Genomic DNA, 22,295 nt, shown 5'->3' on the forward strand with positions numbered 1-22,295 from the left:
GCAAAAGGATTGAAAATACTTTTTCGGTGTTTTAATACATACAAGGTAATTTGAAATGCTACAATTTTCCCTAGGTCAAGGAACTATGTTATTTGAATTCTGTCCGAAAATAGGGAAAAAAATACGTCTCTAAATATATAAATCACGTTCAGCCCTACTCAAACATACATACCGATAGACAAATATACCTTTTATTTAATAAAAGTTGGTTTAAGGAAACAAATTATTATTCAAAAACATTAACATTATAAAAATATATTTACACTAGAAACAGTAATCAGAAAGTAAAAATTAACAATATTTATTCAACGTATATAACTTAAAGCTATAAAAATATACAAAATATTTATTACTAATTACTTATTTCTGAAAAAAGTTTACATCTTTTAATTCTGGAGGCATAAAAGTGTAACTTGCACCTTCTTGAAGCTTGCCATAACCTAAAATTACAATAAATAATTAAACACCAAGAACACTGTTGAAAACAAACGAAAATTATATGGTTTAATAATCAAATAATAAAACATATTTAGACAAGAGTAAAATCGAGGAAGAAGGAAATAGACCGCTACCAAACCAGAGTAAAAGAATATATTGTAACAGCAGCAGAAGATGAAATAGGAATATAAATTATGCCCGGAATATTCAAAAAGATGAAGCCTATAGAAAAATAAGGCGAACTTTTAGGACTACAGTTAACATCAACAAAAAAGAAATCATTATAATGACGCAGCAAATCAGAAACGTGAACGAGGAGCGCTTAACTCTAATAAATCATCAATGGCGTTGCAACTCATCGTGACTCTTTGCCGCGTTTCCTGTTGGTCCTGTGCCACTATTTCCCATTGCCTTACCCCCATTTTCTCCAGATCCTCTCTGACTGCATCTTTCCACCTTTTTCTAGAAGCAGAAAATCTTGAAGGTGAAAGGGGTACGGCAAGCGAAACAGATAATAAGGAAAAGGAACCACTAAAGATTCTTGAGGTTAAAGCAAAAGATAAAAATCTGGCCAGAAAAAATCACTTATATAAAATAGATAATATCTTAATACGAAGATAATATCTTAATAACTTCATACGAACGGAATGGAAAATCATACGAACAAGCTAAATTTTGCCGAAAATGTCAATAGAGACTCTTGGTAAATCGATTTTTTTGCGTTTTTATCCCCCTACGAGGGGGGTTTAGGGAGAAGCCCGGGAGATAAAGTGGTAAACTTTTTTGCATTTCTTTGAGGTACCTACCAAAATTGATATTCTCGGCAAAATTCAGCTTGTTCGTATGATTTTTAGGGGCCAAATATCTGACGACTGGACTGTAAAAGAAATATATAGACAGAAAACGCTGCCTAGTGATAGGAAAATCGGAATACTATACACCATATACATAAAAGGACATACTATACTATGTCACTGTGTGGCATAAAGAAAGAAAGAATAATTTTATTGTGATACACCAGGCTGGTTTCATCCATGCAGTTCTGTGACTGTGCGAACGGAGTAGAACTCCACACAGGAAGACAGGCTCAGGGAGAAAGTTCCCATCCCCAATAAGGTGTGTTTCAATGGCTAATAGAGAACATCCTACTCAGGAGTTCTAAGATAGTTTATAGACTAATTTATCCAGTAAAGAAGAACTAATAGACTGGCGGAAAACAACAGTGTCAGATTAGTATGGGTGCCAGGGCCAGGTCTTCACAGAATGAAGAAAAGAGGACATACATAGGACTACAACATACTTCGGTCCAAATATGGCCTAAAGAATTCCAAAAAGCACTGCTCACAAACGGTAAAAAGCCTGGATACGAACACAACATAACTCCCACTGCAAAAATATACCGCATATTACAAACATAATATATTTCATTATTGACATGCACCCTTCAAGAGGCACTCTCATGAGGTTGTTTCATAAAGATTTAAGCTCCAGACTATCTGGTAGAAAAAAGCATATTTTTCGTGACTGCGTGACTACTTTTTAGAAACTACCAAGTGGCTCCAAAACATACTGTATTCATTCACTAGACCTGGAAAAGTTGGTACAGGGTTCCACAATTCTGGAATGGGTATCATGTATTCACGAAAACCTGATACACGTACATACAACACAAAATACGCATGCACGGACCCACAACTACACCATGCTTAATCGAGAAATTATCAGATAGCCGCACAACTGACTCATCATAAGGTGAGATTTGTGCTGCCACTACTGCGATCTCCGATCTCAAGGTATAGAATAATCGTCCCCAGAAGAGAGAAGCTGAATGAGCTTCAACGACAAGCATGCTTATTCAAGTCTGCATACTTGACCTCCCTCCAATACATATATGGATGGAAGAGGAAGGTAGGAGTATACTGAAGGCGGATCAGACGCCAGGAAGCGAGCCGAAAAGCAACCAAAGGATATCGAGATTAAATCTGGAGGGATAATAAAAAATCATCCAAGGTTTGAAATGGGACCATATGCGATGCAACCTAAATATAATTTCGAAAAGTCGTTTACCGTGAATGAGTTGGAGTTGGAATATACGGAGGGAAACCATGGTTATGCCTTAGTGGCAGCTTAGGTAATCACTCTATCTTGCAGGAACTAATAAACATGAACTGCAGGCACAATCTATAAAAACTATATCTGATAGCCAGGCGGCATTTAAGGCACTGCACTCGAATCGAATTGATTCCAAACTAGTTCGGAACTGTCTTCAGAATCCACCAGTATGTGTCTGTACATGCTGGTATTGAAGGAAACGAAAAAGCGGACCTACTTGCCAGGAAAGGGGTAAAAATATTCATAGTCCCAAAATCTTTCGTTGCCATAGCAAGAAGTACAGCTAAATAACAATATCGGTCTGGGTGAAACCGATGAAGCGTAACCACTGGTACGAACAAACGAGTCTCAAACATTCGAAGGCTTTTATATACGAAGCTTCGAAGAAGATCCAAAGATCTACTAGATATGGATAGGCATGATTTGCGAGTTATCGTAGCTCTCTTAACATGACACCGTCGTCTTAAGGGGGACGTTAACAAAATCGCACTGACAGAAAGTGCGAATTGCAGATTCTCTCAGGCTGATGACGAGATGGCTGAACACGTTATGTGCAATTGTCCAGGTTGGATGGATAAGGCTTAATAAATTTTGTACATTATTAACTCGAGCCCTACGACTTCGTCGAAGTGTTACCTAATGTCATAAGAGACTTTGTTAAAAAGGCTTGGCTGAATGGACGCCTTTAATCTAAGAATAAGCCACAATAGACCTCTTAGGTTAAGTGGAAAGGTGGATAAGCACCCACTCATATTAAACTTAACCTAACCTAACTATCGTCACCGTAAAATGCATAAAGCAGAAGGAAAAGTGTTGCCTAAGCGATGCCCCAGAGAACTGGTGAACTCTCGAAGTATTTATTGCCTTCGTACGATATAACACCATTTTGTCCTGACAACACATTTGTCTTAACTCGTGGGAATATAAAAGCCAATGAAGATATTTACCGCTAACTGGTAAGCGTAAGTAGAATTAGTAGTAACAAAGTACTTTCATTAAAAACTATGTTTCCGAATTTATTCGTTGCTGTATGAGCTGTATAAATTACTCTCGCGTTTAATTTACCTAAATTTGGTTTTTTGGTTTGTGTATTCGGTAATCAAACATCACATCCTTTACCAATTTCTCTTTAGTATGAAGAATACCAACATGGACGGATTATTCTTAGCGGGTGCACTATCTAAGAGCAGGTTCATCACGAAATAAAGGTGTCATTAGATGCCTCTATTTGAAAGAATTTCAAAAATATCAACAAAACATCGAATTCTTATATCATTTCCCACAGGACGTACAATGTGACATGAGTTCCAATCATCAGAAAATCCAGTAGAGTACAAAAACTGTGTTTTCAAAGTTGATTTGAGCGAATGCAAAGTATCGTCGTGGAGAATACTTAAAACGGAATAAAGTCTTTAAATGCTATCTACAGTTTTATTATAGCTCTATATGCAAAATATAAATATACCCTTCGTAGACATCCAAAAGCTATTACTGTCCCGTATATGATTATAAAAGTAAATCTAATGGTAATTTATGACAGTCGATCATTGTTCTATAGATCATAGCTATAATGTTCTATATGTGCTCATCATCCATTTAGGACTATAACCAATAAACATATCTATTATGAAGAAACTTACCCAAGTTTTTCATGAGCTTCGTAGGCGCATTTCTTATATGCATAGGCACAGCAGGTTGAGGACCTTTGTGATTTACTATTGAACTTTTGGCTTTTGCCAAAGCTATGTCGGCCTCTCTAGACTTTGGAGCTCTAGCCAAATAAATTGCACACTGTGCCAGAAGGACATCGGCTTCGGGCATTCCCAAGAGTTGGCAACCTTGCATCGTAGCTACAGCTAGCGGTAATGCGGCAGGATCAGCGTTACCTACAAAGGAAATACATTATGTACTATAAGTAAACACACACAACGAATGAAACAAATATACAACTCTAGTTCTAAAGTCTACTAAGATATTTCGCAACACTATAAATATCTTTATATCTTTAAATGAACATTCTAGATACTATGTTTTTGTTCTAAGTTTTAAAACATGTGATGGGAATATATGAGTACTAAGAGAATATGAATTAAATCTGTGCAATAGGTACTATTCTCTCATGAAATTTTATCACTCTCCTACTTATTCACCAATACAATAATTACGATAAAATTAATTAAGATTATAACTATAATGTTATAATGATAAAAGTTATCAAATACGGACTAATTTGGTCCAATTAACCTTGTAATATGCAAAGGTAAATTATATATCTTACCTATATCTTCACTTGCAGCTCTAACAAGTCTTCTAGCTATAAACCTAGGATCTTCTCCACTTACTATCATCCTTGTGGTCCAGTAGAGTGCAGCATTTTCATCAGAACCCCTAATTGATTTATGCATTGCAGATATCAAGTTGTAGTGTTCCTCACCTTTTCTATCATATAACATATGGGATTTCTAAAAATATATTAAAATATTTACATTAAAATTAAGAAAAATCGATGGTAATATATTAGATAAAAAATAGTCATTTCAATACTACTTAGCAATTCGTAATTCCGATGAAAATTGTGAAATACAGCGATCAAAGAATCAGGAATTCTAGAACAGAAAACTAAATTCAGCGAATGCTACAATTATCAGCGGTCAACCAACTTACCACATCAAAACTAGTAAAAAATTGTAAGGATCTTCTTAATAAACTGGAACAGAATATAGTATTTCTGACATGGGTGCCGGAGCATAAAGGATTCCAAGATCTAGTACAGTCTAGTCCAAAGATACAAACTCAGAGTCGCTGGCATAACTTCTAGAAAAATTTTTAAGTACACAGAACCATTGTGTGATATCACCAAAGATACCGTTATAAAATGAAATCAAAAGTGGATGGAAAAAAGCCATAATAACAAATGAAGAGCTCTACAGAGATAAACCAACATAAAAAAAATCATAAATAACTTTGGCTGCTTTAGATCTGCTGCCAAATAGATTTTAGCAAATGAGAGCTAAATACTTACAAAAAAGACTAGACACTGTCAACTGATGAACCACTTCTACAATATATGTAGAGTCAATGAATCACTATGCAGAAAATATGAAATGGAGGCAGAAACTTTCAATACGTTCTTGGTCTCAGGAAAAGAAGTGATAGCGAAATTTACAAAAATAAAAAAAATGGAAAAAATATGGAAAAATCGCAATCCTTATTTCAATTTCAAGAATAAACTAGAAAACATTGAGGGACATATTAAATAGGAACGCAGATATATAGAAGTCGAGCAACATGTCCATTTTAAAGGAGGGAGATCGGGAAAAAAATTATTACGAGAAAAACGCGTTCAAAAAAAGCTTTTTATTATACTCACACAGTATCATCTATTCCAAGCCCATATAGCGAAGTGCTTCCTGCTAAAATATCTAGAGCATCTGCAGCCATTTTGTACGCTGTAGTAATTCGATTGTTATCTGCCGCGAGTGCATAATTATGAGAACTTGACACTGTACTTATTCCAATTTCTATGAGAGTGCTCACTCACCTCACTCACTCACTCATCAAGCTCACTCACCTCACTCACTCACTCAGCTCAATCACTTATTCGCCTTAATCACTCACCCCACTTACTAACCTCACTCACCTACCTCACGCACTCACCTCCTTCAATCACCTAACTCACTTACCTCACTCACTCACCTCACTCACTCAACTCCATCGAGCAAAAAGACAAAAGAGGTAATGTAAAGGTAGTGGGGGCAAAAATATTGTTAGACAGGAAGTGCCATCTTGAGAGGCCAAATTAAACAAGGAAAGAGAGTCTTTCCTTGTTTAAGAAATCAAATTTAGTTGGGTTATGTTATTATTTGTCCCAACTGTCCAATGAAATCTTATTTATATTGAAGTTTTTTAACAATTGTTTCACATTTTAGACTGTTATCGTCAATATTTAATTAAAACTTTCTCGTCTAAAACACATTCTGAAAACTATTTTATAGCTACTGTTAATAAGTGTCGGAAAATTTAAATTTGGCGCATTCGCATTTCCGGATATGTCCGCCATCAGAGGCCACTTTTTTGGTCTCCTTTTCATAACGATTAGATTCCCTCTTTTGTATTTTTGCTCGATGCTCAACTCACTCACTCATAAATGCCTATAACTCCATCAATTTTGCTCCGATCACTCTGAAATTTTAACTGTATACTCTTAAAGAGTTAAACTCATCAAAAATATCCAAGGTACAAAATATAGAGAATAAATGCTAAAGATTGTCAAAAATGAGAAAAAGAAAAGCTGGGACAAGTTTGGACAAAAAAAATGGAAGAAAATAGTAAAGAAAATGTAAATTTTTTTTTATAAAGCACTGAAAAATATACGAAGCAACAAAGAAATCAAACTAAAACAAATAATGATCAAAAATGGAAACAACATTAACCGATGACACGGATATAATAGAAAGATGAAGAGAACATTTCAAACAACTGTTGAATAGAGAGCAAAAGAAAAGCAAAGGAAAATGAAAACAACGTAATTGACGGATCCTAAGAAAACACGGAGGAAATAGAAACTATACAGGAAAAAGAACTAGAGGAAGCAATAGGAAAGATAAAGACTGGGAAATCTCCTGAGAGCGATGAACTAAGTCCAGAGATGTTGAAATATATAGGAGAAAAAGCAAAGAAAAGAGTATTATACATCCTAAATATAGATCAACAAAAAATAAAGCAAATAAAAATGTACAAATACCTGGGAACAGTAATAAATAGCAGAGGAAGCATCGAGGATGATCTCAATAACAGATAGAGAGTACAGGAAAACTATTCCAGGCTCTAATTAAAGGCTTTTTCAACAACAAATAAATGAAAAAGAAAACAAAGATGACAATATATAAAACAATATATAGACCAACACTGACATACAAAGCAGAGAATTGGATTTTAAACAGAAGACACCAGAGTAGGATAAAAGCAGCAGAGATGAAATACCTCAGAAGAACTATAGGGGCAAGAACCACAGGCAGAATCAAAAATGAAGAACTAAAAAACAGACTCAAAATTAAACTGTTACTTGACAAAGAATGGAGAAAAATCAGGTTCAGCCATATAATATGAATTAATCAAGACAATAGCAGACAAGTGAAAAGAGTGTGGGAAGCTAAATCCATAGGGAAGACGAAAGAGGCAGACCAATAAAAGAGTGGAACAGCGACATAGCAGATATTACACAATAAGGGCAAACAAAAAAAAAGCAACACAATTGGCGAAAAACAGAAAAGCATGGCGAAAATTCATCAAAAACTAGAATCACCTTTCTTGACACCTAACGGTAGAAGAGGAACAATTATGTATGTATGTATGTATATAAAAACAATGATAAAATGAATAAATTTATAAAACAATGAAATAGTTAAGATATAGGATTATGATGCTATACATATTTTGAAGAATGTTCTAATGAGATATAATAAGGGAATACTTAAACTATCATAAATCATATTTACTTTACCTTTAAGCCCTCTTTTATATCTCCAACACTGATTACTTTTCCATTTTCGTTATGTTGAATGACTAACTGTAAGTTATTCAGAGCTATCCTTGCATCCCCATCACTAACATCTGCTAGCCATTTCAAAGCTTCTTCTTCTATAGACAAACTAAAAGAGGCAATATAAAATTTAATGAAAATTGTAAAATTTCAACAAATTTATTTTTTTAAAGTATCAATCTTTGATGAGAAAACATTTAAATGTATGATCTAGACTCTTCATTAACATAACAGATTTTATTCTTTAGACATGTAACGAGGAGGATACATGTATAGTTTTAAGTCAAGATATAGTGTTTTGTATCTGTGACTGTTAAAACTTTTACCTTTTTACACTGCAATCATTCTTATTCAATGCTAGCCATGATCAATTTCGGCACATGCCCATTCAATCTGCAGGGCCTTATACACTAGTCTCCAAAATCAATGCACTACCTTGAATGTACCATAAGTTTGAAGCTATTATTATTCTGAACCATTGATTGTATTTCGATTATTTTTGTTTCACATTACCTATAGGTCTATTTCTAAGGAACTACTGCACCCATGTTTTCTGAGAAATGTATGAAAACGTTTTACCCATATACAGAATGAAAAAATAAAGTTTTTTTCATTTTATTTTTCAACACCCTGCGGAATTCATTAGAAACAAACGCTACATCTTATTAATATTGCGAGATACTTCATCTTTTGTCAACATTTACGTAAAAAAATCATGTGGATATCTCTATTATCAAGAAATAAAATTAGTTCAAAGAAAAATGGTATTTTCTTCAATATTCATTAATGGAATATAAGCAGGTAGTTGGGTATGAAAATTGAACCCTATTTCAAGTAATCTCATTATTACGATGATGTTTTTTGATTGTTTAATTGTTTTAAATGTCAATAAAGTTTATGTAAGCAGTGTTGTCTTTACTTTTATTTCCTTAAATGTCCATAAAAACTTGTTACATTTAACATTTTGGATAATCTTTATTAATAGAGATACCAAGACGATTTTTTATCGAAAATGCTGAGAAAATATGAACCTATTTCGCAATATTAATAGGATGTAGCATTTGTTTCTAATGAATTCAACGGGGTGTTGCAAAATAAGATGAAAGACCCAACTTTATTTTTATACCCCATATATTGGTCAAACATTGGCATTTGTCAGAAAACAGCAAACAGTAATTCCTTAGAAATAGATCTACAATGTGATTTAAGGTGGGGCATTAATTTTGGAGAGTAGTTGTATATTACAAGGGAATAATAGTGGATAATAGCTGTAAAAAGATTTAAAAGGCAATACTATAAAAACACTAATGTTATCATGCACCATATGCAACACACTAATTATAGACAACTTTTCTGACAACCTGGACAGCAAATATAGAAACAGTCACAAATCTTTATTTAAGTGCTGGGGCATTATCTAGTTGTTATACAAGCATTAAAATCTCTTGAGGATAATTGTCATTTTGTAATGTGCTAGTTTGTTAATTATATTTTGAAGATGACTGAAGAATAATTTCCTGTCAATTCTTGCTTTATTGTTTATAAACGCTTAGATTGACAAGGCATTTATTTTTTAATAAGTTTTGGTACTTTGTGTGCATTATTATTAATGCATACCAACACTAATAATTATTTTAGAAGTAACTGTAGAAATGTACTAAGATATTTATTTGAGCTATATTAAAATTTAAAAGCCAAATACAATTAACCAAAAGGAAAAGTGGGCTATATGAAAACAAAAAAGATTATGAGATATCTTTGTACATAAGGGGATGAGCTATCCCAACAAATAAATATTAAAAAAAGACCTGCAACAAGATTTCATGTTGTCACCAGCAATGTTTATAGTTGTCATAGTGGTTGATAATGCCACACACACATGGTAGACAAAACAACAGGTATTCTCCGAGGAACCACAAAGTGGGTGACGCCTGGTAGTAGATTTTAAAAGCATCCAGTTCGGGAAAACCTTGATAATTGTCATTAATTTGTATACATATTAGCGACCGGTTTATATTGTAATTATCAATGACTTCGACTTCAAAAAACTATTGCAGAGGTCCTCAATATTCATCCTATTATAATTCACAAAAAAAAATTCCATGTTTCCGCTAGACGAGAATATGAGAAAAGTTTGGTAATGCATTTTGCGAATTAGCAAACCTATAACCAAGTACATGACTGTGTGCAGTTTACATTTTACTGAGAACGATTACTTTCCAAGTAAGTGTTGATTAAAATATTATTTATATTTTAATATATTTAATTTTCTTTATAGTAACACCTGAAACTAAATTGAGAAGACTGAAGAAAAATGCTGTTCGATTAGCTTAATTGCCCCAAAGGTCTCATGAAGTTATTAGTAGAAAGCGTAAGGTGTAATTTACAAAATATAATGTGGCCAGCTGCCTCACCCTCAACTAAAGATCTCTGCCGACCTTGCAACCACAAAAATAATTGAGATAATGTAAATCTTACTTTCCCTGTTTCAGATGTACTGTAAAAAAAAACAAACATTTAATTTTATTCGGGTTTGGGAGTCAATTAAAGTATGTATAAACTTGAATCACAAACAAATAAACTTTGAAGAACATACTCCAACTTGTACTTTGGCAAAACACACATGTAAATGATTTATATTAAACGTTTTATAGCTTCGAGATTAAATGACAAAATGATTTGTTTTCCTGAAGTGATTGTCCATCTTTGATATCTTGAGTGGCCCCTGTCGGAATTGGCTATTGCGAATACAGTAGAATGAATTTTTATATGGTTCCAATGAGTAGTCATACATATGTTTGAATAGGATATGTATAGAACTTTTTCTTAGGTACATGTTTAACCAGTTGAAATAATAGAAAACATGTTTTTTGGACTTTTGTGAATACTACTACTACTAGGTACTACACAAAAGTTATAAAATTTTAAGCTAAATGTGGTAAGTTGTTGCAAAAATGAAAGTACATAATTGTTTTAAAACTCTATCTTAAATCTCTTATTTTAAGAAAAGGCAGTGAAGATTTGATTTCACGTACAGTGCATTTGTGTATCTGCTTATACGTATTTCACCCTAAATGAGATCTTCACGCAATAGCAACATCTGATAAATAAATAAATAATTATCTGTAAATTAATTTTTAAAACCAAGTTCAAATTTCTGCTTTAATCTGTGCCTTCTATGAATTGCAAGGAAAAACAGATGTTGATAAAGATGGTATTACAGACATGGGGAATCTAAAATTGCATTCCACAACCTATCTCCTCAACTAAGCAAAAATCCTTAGAGAATTGGTTTCTAGTACTCATAAAGAGTAAATCGGAATAAAAAGAAAAGACAGACAGAAAAGATTTGATTTCACTTACAATGCATTTGTGTATCTGCTTATATGTATGTATTTTGCCCTAAAAGGGATCTTCAGAGAGGCTACTCTTATTTTAAATTTATCTTTAATAACTAAAGTACATGTTCAGTCTGTGACTTAAATTATACAAGTAGAAGCTGACAGATTGATGAATCTTTACCAATGGAAATAAAGAACCACAGGTTTTGAAGAACACTATAGAATACACATTCATTATTAAAAAGCTACTTACCTTGATTTATCATGAGCTTGTGGATTTGTTAAATGGTTTATTATATGAAGATTAAACTTTATTGCAGCTTGTTTCACAATTTCATATAAAGTATCTGAATCTAATTTGTCCATAACTATAACTCTACATCTACTTAACAAAGCTGAGTTAATGGAAAATGATGGATTCTCTGTAGTAGCTCCCACTAGTGTAATTTCACCCCTTTCTACACTGAGCAACATTGTATCCTGTTGTTTTTTGTTAAATGCATGAATTTCATCCATAAATAAGACTGTTTTCTTACCAAATTTCATTTCATTTTTGGAAATTGTAATTATATTTTGTACTTCTTTAACACCAGCACTTGCTGCACAAAGGGAACTAAACCTAAGTTTTTTAGAATTTGATTTGCAAATTTCACTTATTACACCAGATAATGAAGTTTTACCACAACCTGGAGGTCCCCAGAGGATCATGTTTGGTATTTCTGCCTTTTCCAGCAAATCTCTTAGTACCGTGTCTTTTCCCAAAACCTGGTTTTGTCCATAAAAATCATTGAGAGTCTTTGGCTGAATCTGTTTTGCAAGAGGTATGATAAATGACAAATTTGGTTTAAAACTTATAGATGTACTATTACTACAACTCGCTGAGTTTTCTGTATATTTAACTTGATTTTCTACAAATTGACGTGACAAATTTCTTGGGGATTTTTGTGTAAATGATACTTTTTGTTGACTGACGCTTATCACTGGACTAGGGGATCTTTTACGTTTAGCTAAATCATCCTCAACACAATTCAAAAATATGCACCGATTAGCATGATTCTCAATTTCATCTGTTGGAAAATCTTTATTACATATTGGACACGATGTAACTTTCTTAGCAGAACTCATTTTTCAAAATAATAATAAACCATGGACGTATAAACACAGATAATAAACAAAATCACTTATCACCGGATTTCAGATATTTAACCTTAAAACATCAGTCAAGTATTTTTATAGAACAGCCATTAAATACTATGTTGGTCGGTCCAAGATAATTAATTTCTAATTCTGCACAAAACCTTTTGTTTTAAAAATAAACACAATACCATAAAAGAAAACTTTTATTTTAAATTTAAATTGGAATAAGAATATGTCAAGTTGTCAAGGTCATATGGTATTTCTCAACTCGATTAATAACGATTTGATCGTTACAAATCGATTCAATTCGATTAATCTGTACCGACAGGACCACTGATAAGAACTTACCACTGATAAAAAATATATATTCATTTTTGATCTAATCTAATCAAACTGTTAAATAAATACAAAGTATTTATTTGTAGATAGGTTTAGTTTACAAATATATAGTTTATTTTTGAAAATATTTAGTAAACATTTCATTAGACATTACCAACTCCTCTAATTTAAATAATTATAATCTGCTCTTTAAACAATTAGACACCTATTAGACCTGAGGCACTTTACGGTTACTTAAATATCCTATAAATATTATCATTTCCTTGGACAATACAAATGTATCTATTTACAATCTCGATGTGGACATGTTTAAATGTAAAATGTATGTTAAAAAGATTTTGTTTATTTCTATTTATATATCTTTTCTAATTGATAGTATACTTGATAAATTCATTTTATAAAATCATACTCCATCGGTATCTAAAGGTATACCAAAATTATCATTAGTTTACAGTTTTATAAAGTATTCTGAAGTCACGTTAGTAGTCATCAAATAGTATTCCCATTTTTTGAATGATTTTAATATTTAAAAAAATTAATAAGGCTCTGCCTTACACGAAGAGAAGAAGGTCTCTAGATATTATTGATGATATTTTTTATCTATGGTCTCTAGGACTTTTTCTTCTTCAAGAGTCATAATACAAACGACCCGACGGATGGACAGACAACGACACGATTTCAATAAGGACCTATTGGATCCTTAATAATTACAACCTAATAATTTATGAAAGTGGGTAATAAATAAGCAATTAATTTTATAATCACGTTATCACCAAGTTGCATGATTTTTGCCTACTTAATGTATATTATTATAGTTTACATTCTTACGCAGTAACAAAAGATCTAATTCCATAGTCTAAGCATTCTTTATATTACCTGATTTCATGTTGAAGGGCAAGTTGAAATTTTTCCCGTCTAAAAGAAATTGCAAGAACCGGTTTTGATAAACATGCGGTAGATCCTTTCCAATGTTTCTCTCTAACTTAACATCATTCTGGCTACAACCCTGCGTGGGTCCTAGCCTTCTCTAGAATTTCTCTCCACTCGTCTCTATCCATCGCCTTCGTCACATATTTCTCATGTCTTCATCGATGTTATCAAGGAACCTTGTTCTGGGTCTTTCTCTCCTTTTCTGACCAATGGATCTATCAAGAAGTGTTTTTCTAGCCGGGTCATTTTGTTCCATCCGCATTACATGCTCTATCCACCTCAGACGTACTATCTTAATATAATTTACGATATCTGGTTCCTGGTATACTCTATAAAGTTCGAAGTTATATCGTCTTCTCCACACTCCACATTAGCATTCACCGCTCCATAGATTCGCCTTAGTACTTTTCAGTCGAAACTTCTTAACATGTTTTCATTACTTTTTGTTAGAGTCCAGGTCTCTAACCCATATCACTGGGTGTATTATTGTTTTGAAGAGTTTTACCTTTGTATTTCTTGATATAACTGAAGATTTAGGAAGGAGATTGAGCCCAAAATAGCATCTGTTGGCCGTGCAAATCCTGCGGTTTATCTATCCGTTAATATTATTTTTAGGGTTAATGAGCGCTGCCAGATATACAAATTTGTTCACTGCTTATCTATAAGAAGTAGCCGTTGAATTTGTATTTGCTTGCCTATTTTCATGTACTTCGTTTTGTTGGTGTTTATTATGAACCACTTTTGTAGCCGATTCTTTTGCCTCTCGTACAGCATTCAGCCTCTCGTATTTGAACTGATTTGTTATATATTGAGCCAGCGGTTGAGATTTGCAATGTACGTATTACTTTTCCAAAGCCAGATTGAACAGAAAAGAGGGTTTCCCTGGAGCAGTCCGTTATTTGTTGCAAGAGGTTTCCGCTGGATTCATACTCTATATTCAACTTTTTCAAGAGATAGTTTTGTTAAATTTATCAACTACTAGCTCTTTCATGGCTTTGAACATTTATTTTCTATTTACAGAGTCGTAGACTGCTTTGTAATCTACAAATATGTGATGAGTAGGTCCATCTATGCCATATTCCAGTGTTTTTTTCTAAAATTTGTCTCAGGGCTGCAATCTGATAAATTGTCAATTTACCGCCTCTGAAACCAACCTGGTATTTTCCTTTATACGCTCCATTTAGAAGCGTAATCTCTCTGTTGTTAGAGCATTTAAAGATAACTTCTTTTTTGTGTATGGTGTAAAGTTTTCCAATCACTGGGGAAGGATTTCTGTGTCTATATTTCTTTTATGAGCTGCTGTAGTGCCATTATGGTATCGTGGCCACCTTCTTTATATAGTTCAGATGGGATATTATCTATTCTGGGTAAGTTGTTTCTGGCTAGTTTTTAACCGAGTCTTTAATTTCAAGAATCGTTGGTCGTTCCTCTTCCTCGTCTGTTCCGCTTACCTGACGGCTAACGACATCACCAAAGAATGGAGGAGTTTAAGGGAGCCTATGTCCAGCGGTGGACTTGATAAATTAAGGCTGGATGATGATGATGATGAGAAAAGTTTTCAGTCTCTCATTGATTATGTGTAGCATTATTTTGCTGGCATGTGGGATGGTTCTATATTATAACATTTGCAAGGAATATGAGCTCCTGCAAATTGGTAATAAAAAGAAATATAGATGGGAGATGTATGGGTAAAAAAATAAATAATCGCTAAGAAATATTAAAGAATAACAATAATGATGAAATACTCTATCTAATCCAACCAGTCTAGGACAGTAACGAATGTATATAATATATCCTTAACTGTGTATTTGTTTAATGTAATTTTTATAACAAACATTTGTATACAGACCTGAATAGATTTCAAGTATTCAGCTACGTAACAAGGTGGATCATGTGATGTACAGCAGATGTACAGCGGATAGGCAGTAGGTAAGAATACTATATAATATACCTATTAATATATCAATAAATTATTTTTCACGCTATTTTTACTAAACCATACCACTACTAATACACCTAAAAAGAGATGGCGAGAAGGTAGAAACAAGTATGTTTTCCTCAAGCCTGTCTATAGAAGATTTTACTTTAAAAGTGACACTTTTTAATGTAAAACATGCAAAGCAGTAGGTAGGTCAAATTGATTGTTTGTAATTGTATGCAGTGATGTTGATCATTCTTGCCTACGTATTATTTAATTGTAAGTAATAACAATGACAAGAAAATGTAAGCAAAATATTTTTTATAACTAACGAAACAGTTGAAAATATTTAAAAATTTTAGTACTAAATCAATGTGTTTTCTTATTCTTACAGACACCTATTATTTTTTTTATTTAAAAAATCGGAGTATTTTGTTTTAATTATGACATTTTTATTTTCTTTAATAAACCATTTCTATCATGCATATCTTCTACACAAAATAGTTTTGGTACTTCACATCTGCCAGACGTGCCGCGACGTCCCATTTTTTTATTTTAATTTTAAGAGATAAAACGGTGGCTAAGGTCCATAAATATTCCGTACACGGGTTTCGTAGATACCACCATCATCTGAATAAATTTAACCTAACTAATCGATTCTTTTAAAAAATCGATATCTTGTTTCCATGTTTTGCGTGAATGAGATTGTACACTTGACATTAGATTTTTTATAGCGAGCCCAAAACAGTTTTTGTGGCCCGTTTTCGTATAGCTTTTATGGGACTGGTCAAGGTTGAAGATTTCGGGAGCCGTATAGATCGATTGAGTGCACGAAATTTTATTCATTTGGTTCCTAACAGCGTATACGGTTCACAGTTATTTTTAGGTGAGTGTTTAATCATTTTCCGATCTAATTGTTTGTTATTATGAAATAGGTGGGCGGTAAACTATCAAAATTCTTTTGTATTTTGGAGATTATATCCAAAAAGTTAGTTTCGCGTGTCAAGAGTTTCATGTCAAAGCTTCCTGAAAATTGTCAGTTGGTTCCTGTATTTTGAAAAAAATAAAATCAATAATTCCAGGTCGGTATGTGCTAAGCTTAAATACCTACTCTTGATAAGTTTGTTAATAATAAGTGTATTTTATTTCATTTAAAGTAACGATGTAGTAATATGGCAAACTTCTAGTGCCTTGGGAGTAATAACTAAAGATTACCAATATTTGTATATAACAGGTCTTTTTTTATCTTACCTTGACATTTCTATTTAAATTATATAAAAAAAAGACAGTCAAATAGAGAAGCTATAAAAAATTTGTTAAAAAAGGAATGATACGAACTATGGTTAAAGCCTTTATACCTACTTAACAATTGGATATGTTTTTTAAAATAGCTAACTTTTTAATCACATTAAGAAAAAATATTTTTTATAATTATTATATAGAATAGGAGCGCACGTCAAAAATTATCTTTATTTTATTTCATGCGACATTTTCAGTCGAAAAGGTCTATAAAAGTTTAAATTTTAATGTTTTTTTGCAGCCTAAACTTATATATGTGTTAAAAAACAAAAACAAAGTATAAAAATAAAAAACAAACACTGGGATATCGAAAATTTTTACCTGAAAGGCCGACAAAGTAGGAAATTGTCTAGTCTATTTAAAACTTGTTAAATATTGATTTAAATATTAAATATTGCTCATTAAATAGTGTAAAAATATATTGTTAAAATTACTATATTCGAAAAGAATATGACGAATAGCAACATTTTTTTTTCTAATCTTGTTTCTTAATGTATTACTATGAATTAGTTAATTACTAATAATATAGGTTCAATCAGCAACACAAAACAAAACAAAACAAAACACTATATATATATATATATATATATATATATATATATATATATATATATTTATATATATATATATATATATATATATATATATATATATATATATATATATATATATATATATATATATATATATAAAGAGTTACAGGTTGTTGTACATATGAAGAACTATCATCACACCAAGTTTCGTTACCCTAAAAGTTCAAAGATTTTTTTGCTGCTAGCTTGAAAATTCGAAAAAACGCGATTTTCACGAAAATGATCAATTTCAAACAGCTCTAACTCTGAATATACTTGATAATTTTAAATTTACCAAGTGTCATTTTAAAGGTAATAAAAAAACCTTTCAAATAAGACCTATCAAAAGTATTTCTAATTACCCATTCACTATTTATGATTTTTTAAAAATAACCAAAATCTTTAAATTTCGTCCGCACTAATTTAGTCCCCGACAATGGATCTTGGGATCTAGGATTTTGAAAATTGTTTTGTAAATAGCTGACGTTATATCAAAAAAAATGAGCTATTCTAAATTAAAATCGGTTTATAGGACATCGAGATATAGCTTTTTGAATATAGGCTAAAAAGGGCCTTTTTTGGGCCTTTGAGAAGGGATTTCTCGGGCCCTAGTGTACCCAGAGGGCTGAAATTTGAACTGTTGTCTTAATTCATAAGGTATAATAACATACTATAATTTGGAGCAAATCCGAAGACCCGTCCCACAAAAGTGGCTGAAAAGTATTGGAATTGCTCATATATATAATATATATATATATATATATATATATATATATATATATATATATAGTATGTTTTGTTTTGACATAACTAATTAATAATAAGATACGAATATAGAACGAATATTTATTTTTAAAACGTAGTAGCATCGCTCTTAGACTCTATGGCCACTCGAATTCGGTTGGGCATTTACCTACTTGACTAAGGATCTGCACTGTTCAGGGGTAAATTCATTATAAATCTGCTCTATTTTGGCTTTAAGTTCGTGTAATGTCCGTTGTGGGTTATTCTTTAGTGTCTTTTTCATTTTATGCTGTATTGTTTAACTGTTTCAATGACATTTAAGTCAGTACTGTTAGAAGGCCAAGAAAGGCCATTTATATTTTGTTTCCAAACCAATTGTTTGTAGTTCTGGCCGTTTCGTCTTGCTGAAAAATATAATTTCCGCTAGTATTTAATTTCACAATACTTGATAGTAGGCTATTTTGAGGTATTTTTTTATATTTCACATAATTTACAGTAACCAACCCCAATAAATTAAAAACATCCTAACGTTGAAACAGCCATACATCTCCAAATCATCACTCACTTAGGAAATTTTACGATCCGTTTCAAACAGTCTGTGAAAAGCCTCATGCTTATTGCGAATAACTCGTTTACGGTAATCATCAACACATACGTCGAATTTTGATTCTTCACTAAAAATTACTCGGGACCAATCTTCTACTGACCAAGAAAGTTTAGATTGTGCCCGTATGAGCCTGGTTTGCTTTTGTTTTTTTGGAAACAATGGCTTTTCCTTTGCCTAGAAGAAAATATGTAAAAATATATTACACTATGAGTACACTTTTTAACTTGTTGCCTGTAATTCAACCTTATAAAACTTTAATCCAGATTTATGTTTCCACTTGCAACAGGATTCCCTTGATAGATTTAAGCCAGTTTCATGATTCCATTCAGCTGTTACTTGCCTTAGAGTATTTCTTCGTTGACCTTTTTTTTGCAAACTTTTAACAATATTCTCCTATTCCTATCAGAAACTTGTTTTGGACGACCCGGGCTTATACCTTTTTTTATCTAAGATACTTCAAGTTTCCTTCATATTGGAAGAGATAAAGCGAAAAATAACTCTAAGAAATAGAAGTTTAGACAAGTCAAATACCTTAGAAGCTACTGCCTAACAAAATAAAGATCATGACGTGCAGAACCTTAATACTTTCAGTGCTAATATACGGATGTGAGACATGATTGTTTTTTAACACTTAAAAAATAGACTATATAAAAACAGACCATAAAAACAGAATATTCAAGATAAAAGTCCTCAGAAAAAGGCTAGGTCTAATAAATGAATATGGAACCTGGCCTTCGTCGATAACTTTGAGCTATACAATAAGTAAAAAAAATAGCTGAAGCCAATTTTATAATCACTGCAATAAAAATTAGTCGTGTGATGGGTAAGAGTAGCAGATCTAGTCAGAGCAAGTGAACAGTATCATTCACGACGTATTCTGTTAGCGAAACCTGAGGAAATTAGTCGGAAATTAAAACTAAGGTGTTAACATGGATGGATGGTGTCGATGAGGATGTCAGGAAGATCAGTGTTGACAATTGGCATCAAACTGTGAGGAATAGGACCACGAAGGGAGGATAAGCTTTGGTATAATAAAAAACTATGCAAAACCCTTTCACCCTATTACAAAAAATATCGATTTTTGAACCATATTTTTGACAATTCACAGAGGATCCTGTTAAAGTGCAATGTTTGCACAACTTTTTGTACAACAACTACGAACCCTTTTCTTGCAAATGCCTTCCTTAATTGTTATAAACAAATTAGCTGTGATTAAAGAAAAATTAACTTTATTAATTGTACTAGAGCAATAGTTAGAGTAAGTTATTCTTAATTCTTATAAACCAAAAATAACCGTAATGTTCCGAAAGGGTTTTGCATTGTAAAAATTATTTTTTTTTAAATTTTTTTGATAGGTAGGTATATATATTGATAGTTTAACTCCTAAACTTCATTTAGTATATTCGGCGTAGAATTACCGTATTTTCAATATTTTCCGACAAATGTTACTGCAAAAAAAGGTCTCTGGGATAAACAAATAGAATAAGTTTTAAACTAATTGATATATCGATCTGAAATTTTGAGCGTTTACTAAGGACTGCAATACCCAAATTTGGGCGGAAAAACAGATGCCTAGGTTGATTTTTTACAATAGTTATAAACAAATAATGTTTTTACCTTATTTTGCAGTTTTTGAAGCAACAAATTAATTTTATATCTTTTAGAAATCGCCATTTTACAGCTTTTTTATGTTTTAAAAGATAAAGTTTTGTAATTTTGCCTCAAATATTAAGCTTTTCAGTGGTAAGCAAAAATTCGAAAAAATGGCATTTTTTATACTAAATTGTTAAAAATAAAAAAAAAGACGCCCAAATCTCTGCAGAAGACATATAGATTTTCTTTATATATGCCTATAATAACTAAAAAAATTGTCATAGTCTGGATTTGTCACGGTCCCGAACAGGGTCTTTTTTTGCTTATTTCCCTGTATTATAATGGAAGTGGTTATATACAATAAATTTGTATTTTCATAAAAGTCCGCGTTTTTTGTAAATGTGCGCAATATTCAAATAATTTAAATTGTCGAACTCTATTTTGTGTAATTATAGAAACACCGAACAAAGGGATCTTTATTTGGCATACAACTAAACTGTCGAGACTAAATTAATAATTATTTAGTTTATCTGTCAAGTATTACGTAGTAATACCTTTTATATTATAACCAGAACTGCCATACATTTATTTTTTTGAAATATAGTTGTAGTACGTGATCCCACTGCAAGATCACTACTTTTATAATGTAGTTAATCAAACTTACATTTTTACATACATTTAAGAATAGGATTGATAATTGGTTGCCAGTCAAAAAGTGGCTGCAAATATTTTGAATTCAATTAATGGTAATTAATTTTTTAACAAAAATTTCGTTTATTTATTTTTTAAATAAAATACGCTGCTCGTTACGTATATGCATGTTTTCTATATCAAGTTAAAGCAACATATTTTTAATATGATATAAGGTTGCCTCAGAAAAAACTGGTCGCAAATTAGGGTTGCCAGCTATTAAAAACGTAAGGTATCAAAGATAAAGTAAAATATAGTTAGCGCGCAAGGCTACTGTGATAGGGTTAATAATATACATATTATCACTTGTCAAACCAGTGCCTTTGAGCGGTAACTCTATTTTACTTTATTTTTGATAACTCGCGTTTAAGGCAACCCTAATTTGCAACCATTTTTGTCTCAGGCAACTTTAAAATATCATATTAAAAAAATTATCTTTTATTATTAATTGAATTAAAATTATTTGCGGCCACTTTTTGACTCCTATTATCAATGTATTCTACTATTCTTAAATGTATGTATAAACGTGAGTTTGATTAACGTTATGAACGTAGTGATCTTGCAGTGGGATCTTAGACTATTTGTCTTTATAAATACTCCATTTATCTAAAAATATATGTGAGTGAGTATTTTTATCGATTTACATTATCTATGTAAATACATGCTTTTCATTATATTTTTTATCGTTTTCAAAAAATTTTTAGCTTAAATTATCAATAAACCATGATTTTATGTATTTTCAAAATTAGTTCTAACCATAAAACACAAATACAAATATAAAAAATGAAACTTTGCCAGCACGAAAATATATATTTTTATGGTGCTTCGTGATAGACATTAAATATTTTCAATATATTGTGCAATAATATTTCCAATGATTCACTCGACGTATTTGGTTTTAAATAAAAATATTATTCTTTATCAAAACATATTCTACATATTTACATTATATTCAATTTGCAGATAAAATTTTACAAATATTTTTAACATTTGTTTGAAGGGATAATCTATTGCTTTTTATTAATGTAATTAC

The 22,295-nt window shown here is 31.9% G+C and overlaps 2 protein-coding genes across 35 annotated transcripts in view; one reads left to right on the top strand and one right to left on the bottom strand.

Moving 5' to 3' along the window:
• Positions 1–285: 285 nt before the first annotated feature.
• On the bottom strand, positions 286–12,827 carry LOC140453004 (ATPase WRNIP1-like). The gene is made up of 5 exons (XM_072547313.1): positions 11,687–12,827; positions 8,054–8,201; positions 4,829–5,012; positions 4,191–4,436; positions 286–440 (listed from the first exon to the last, which is right to left on the bottom strand). Exons 1-5 carry the CDS (start codon positions 12,556–12,558, stop codon positions 361–363), a joined length of 1,530 nt encoding a protein of 509 aa, XP_072403414.1. The 5' UTR covers positions 12,559–12,827; the 3' UTR covers positions 286–360.
• A 3,636-nt stretch (positions 12,828–16,463) lies between these two features.
• The window catches only part of LOC140431103 (leukocyte elastase inhibitor-like), a 228,099-nt gene continuing 222,267 nt past the window's right edge, over positions 16,464–22,295 (top strand). For 19 of the 34 annotated variants that reach the window (XR_011949640.1, XM_072519127.1, XM_072519040.1 and 16 more), the window contains exon 1: positions 16,466–16,643. Coding sequence is in view for 32 of the 34 variants with exons in the window: in XM_072519127.1 (XP_072375228.1) it covers positions 16,535–16,643 (109 nt within the window). In the remaining 2 variants the exon portion in view is untranslated. Of the gene's footprint in view, positions 16,644–16,680; positions 16,840–22,295 lie in introns of those variants that run through there. The other 15 variants (XM_072519046.1, XM_072519067.1, XM_072519047.1 and 12 more) reach the window with 3 other exon arrangements.

Source organism: Diabrotica undecimpunctata, chromosome 1 (assembly GCF_040954645.1).
Source record: "Diabrotica undecimpunctata isolate CICGRU chromosome 1, icDiaUnde3, whole genome shotgun sequence".
Taxonomy (NCBI): Eukaryota; Metazoa; Arthropoda; class Insecta; order Coleoptera; family Chrysomelidae; genus Diabrotica; species Diabrotica undecimpunctata.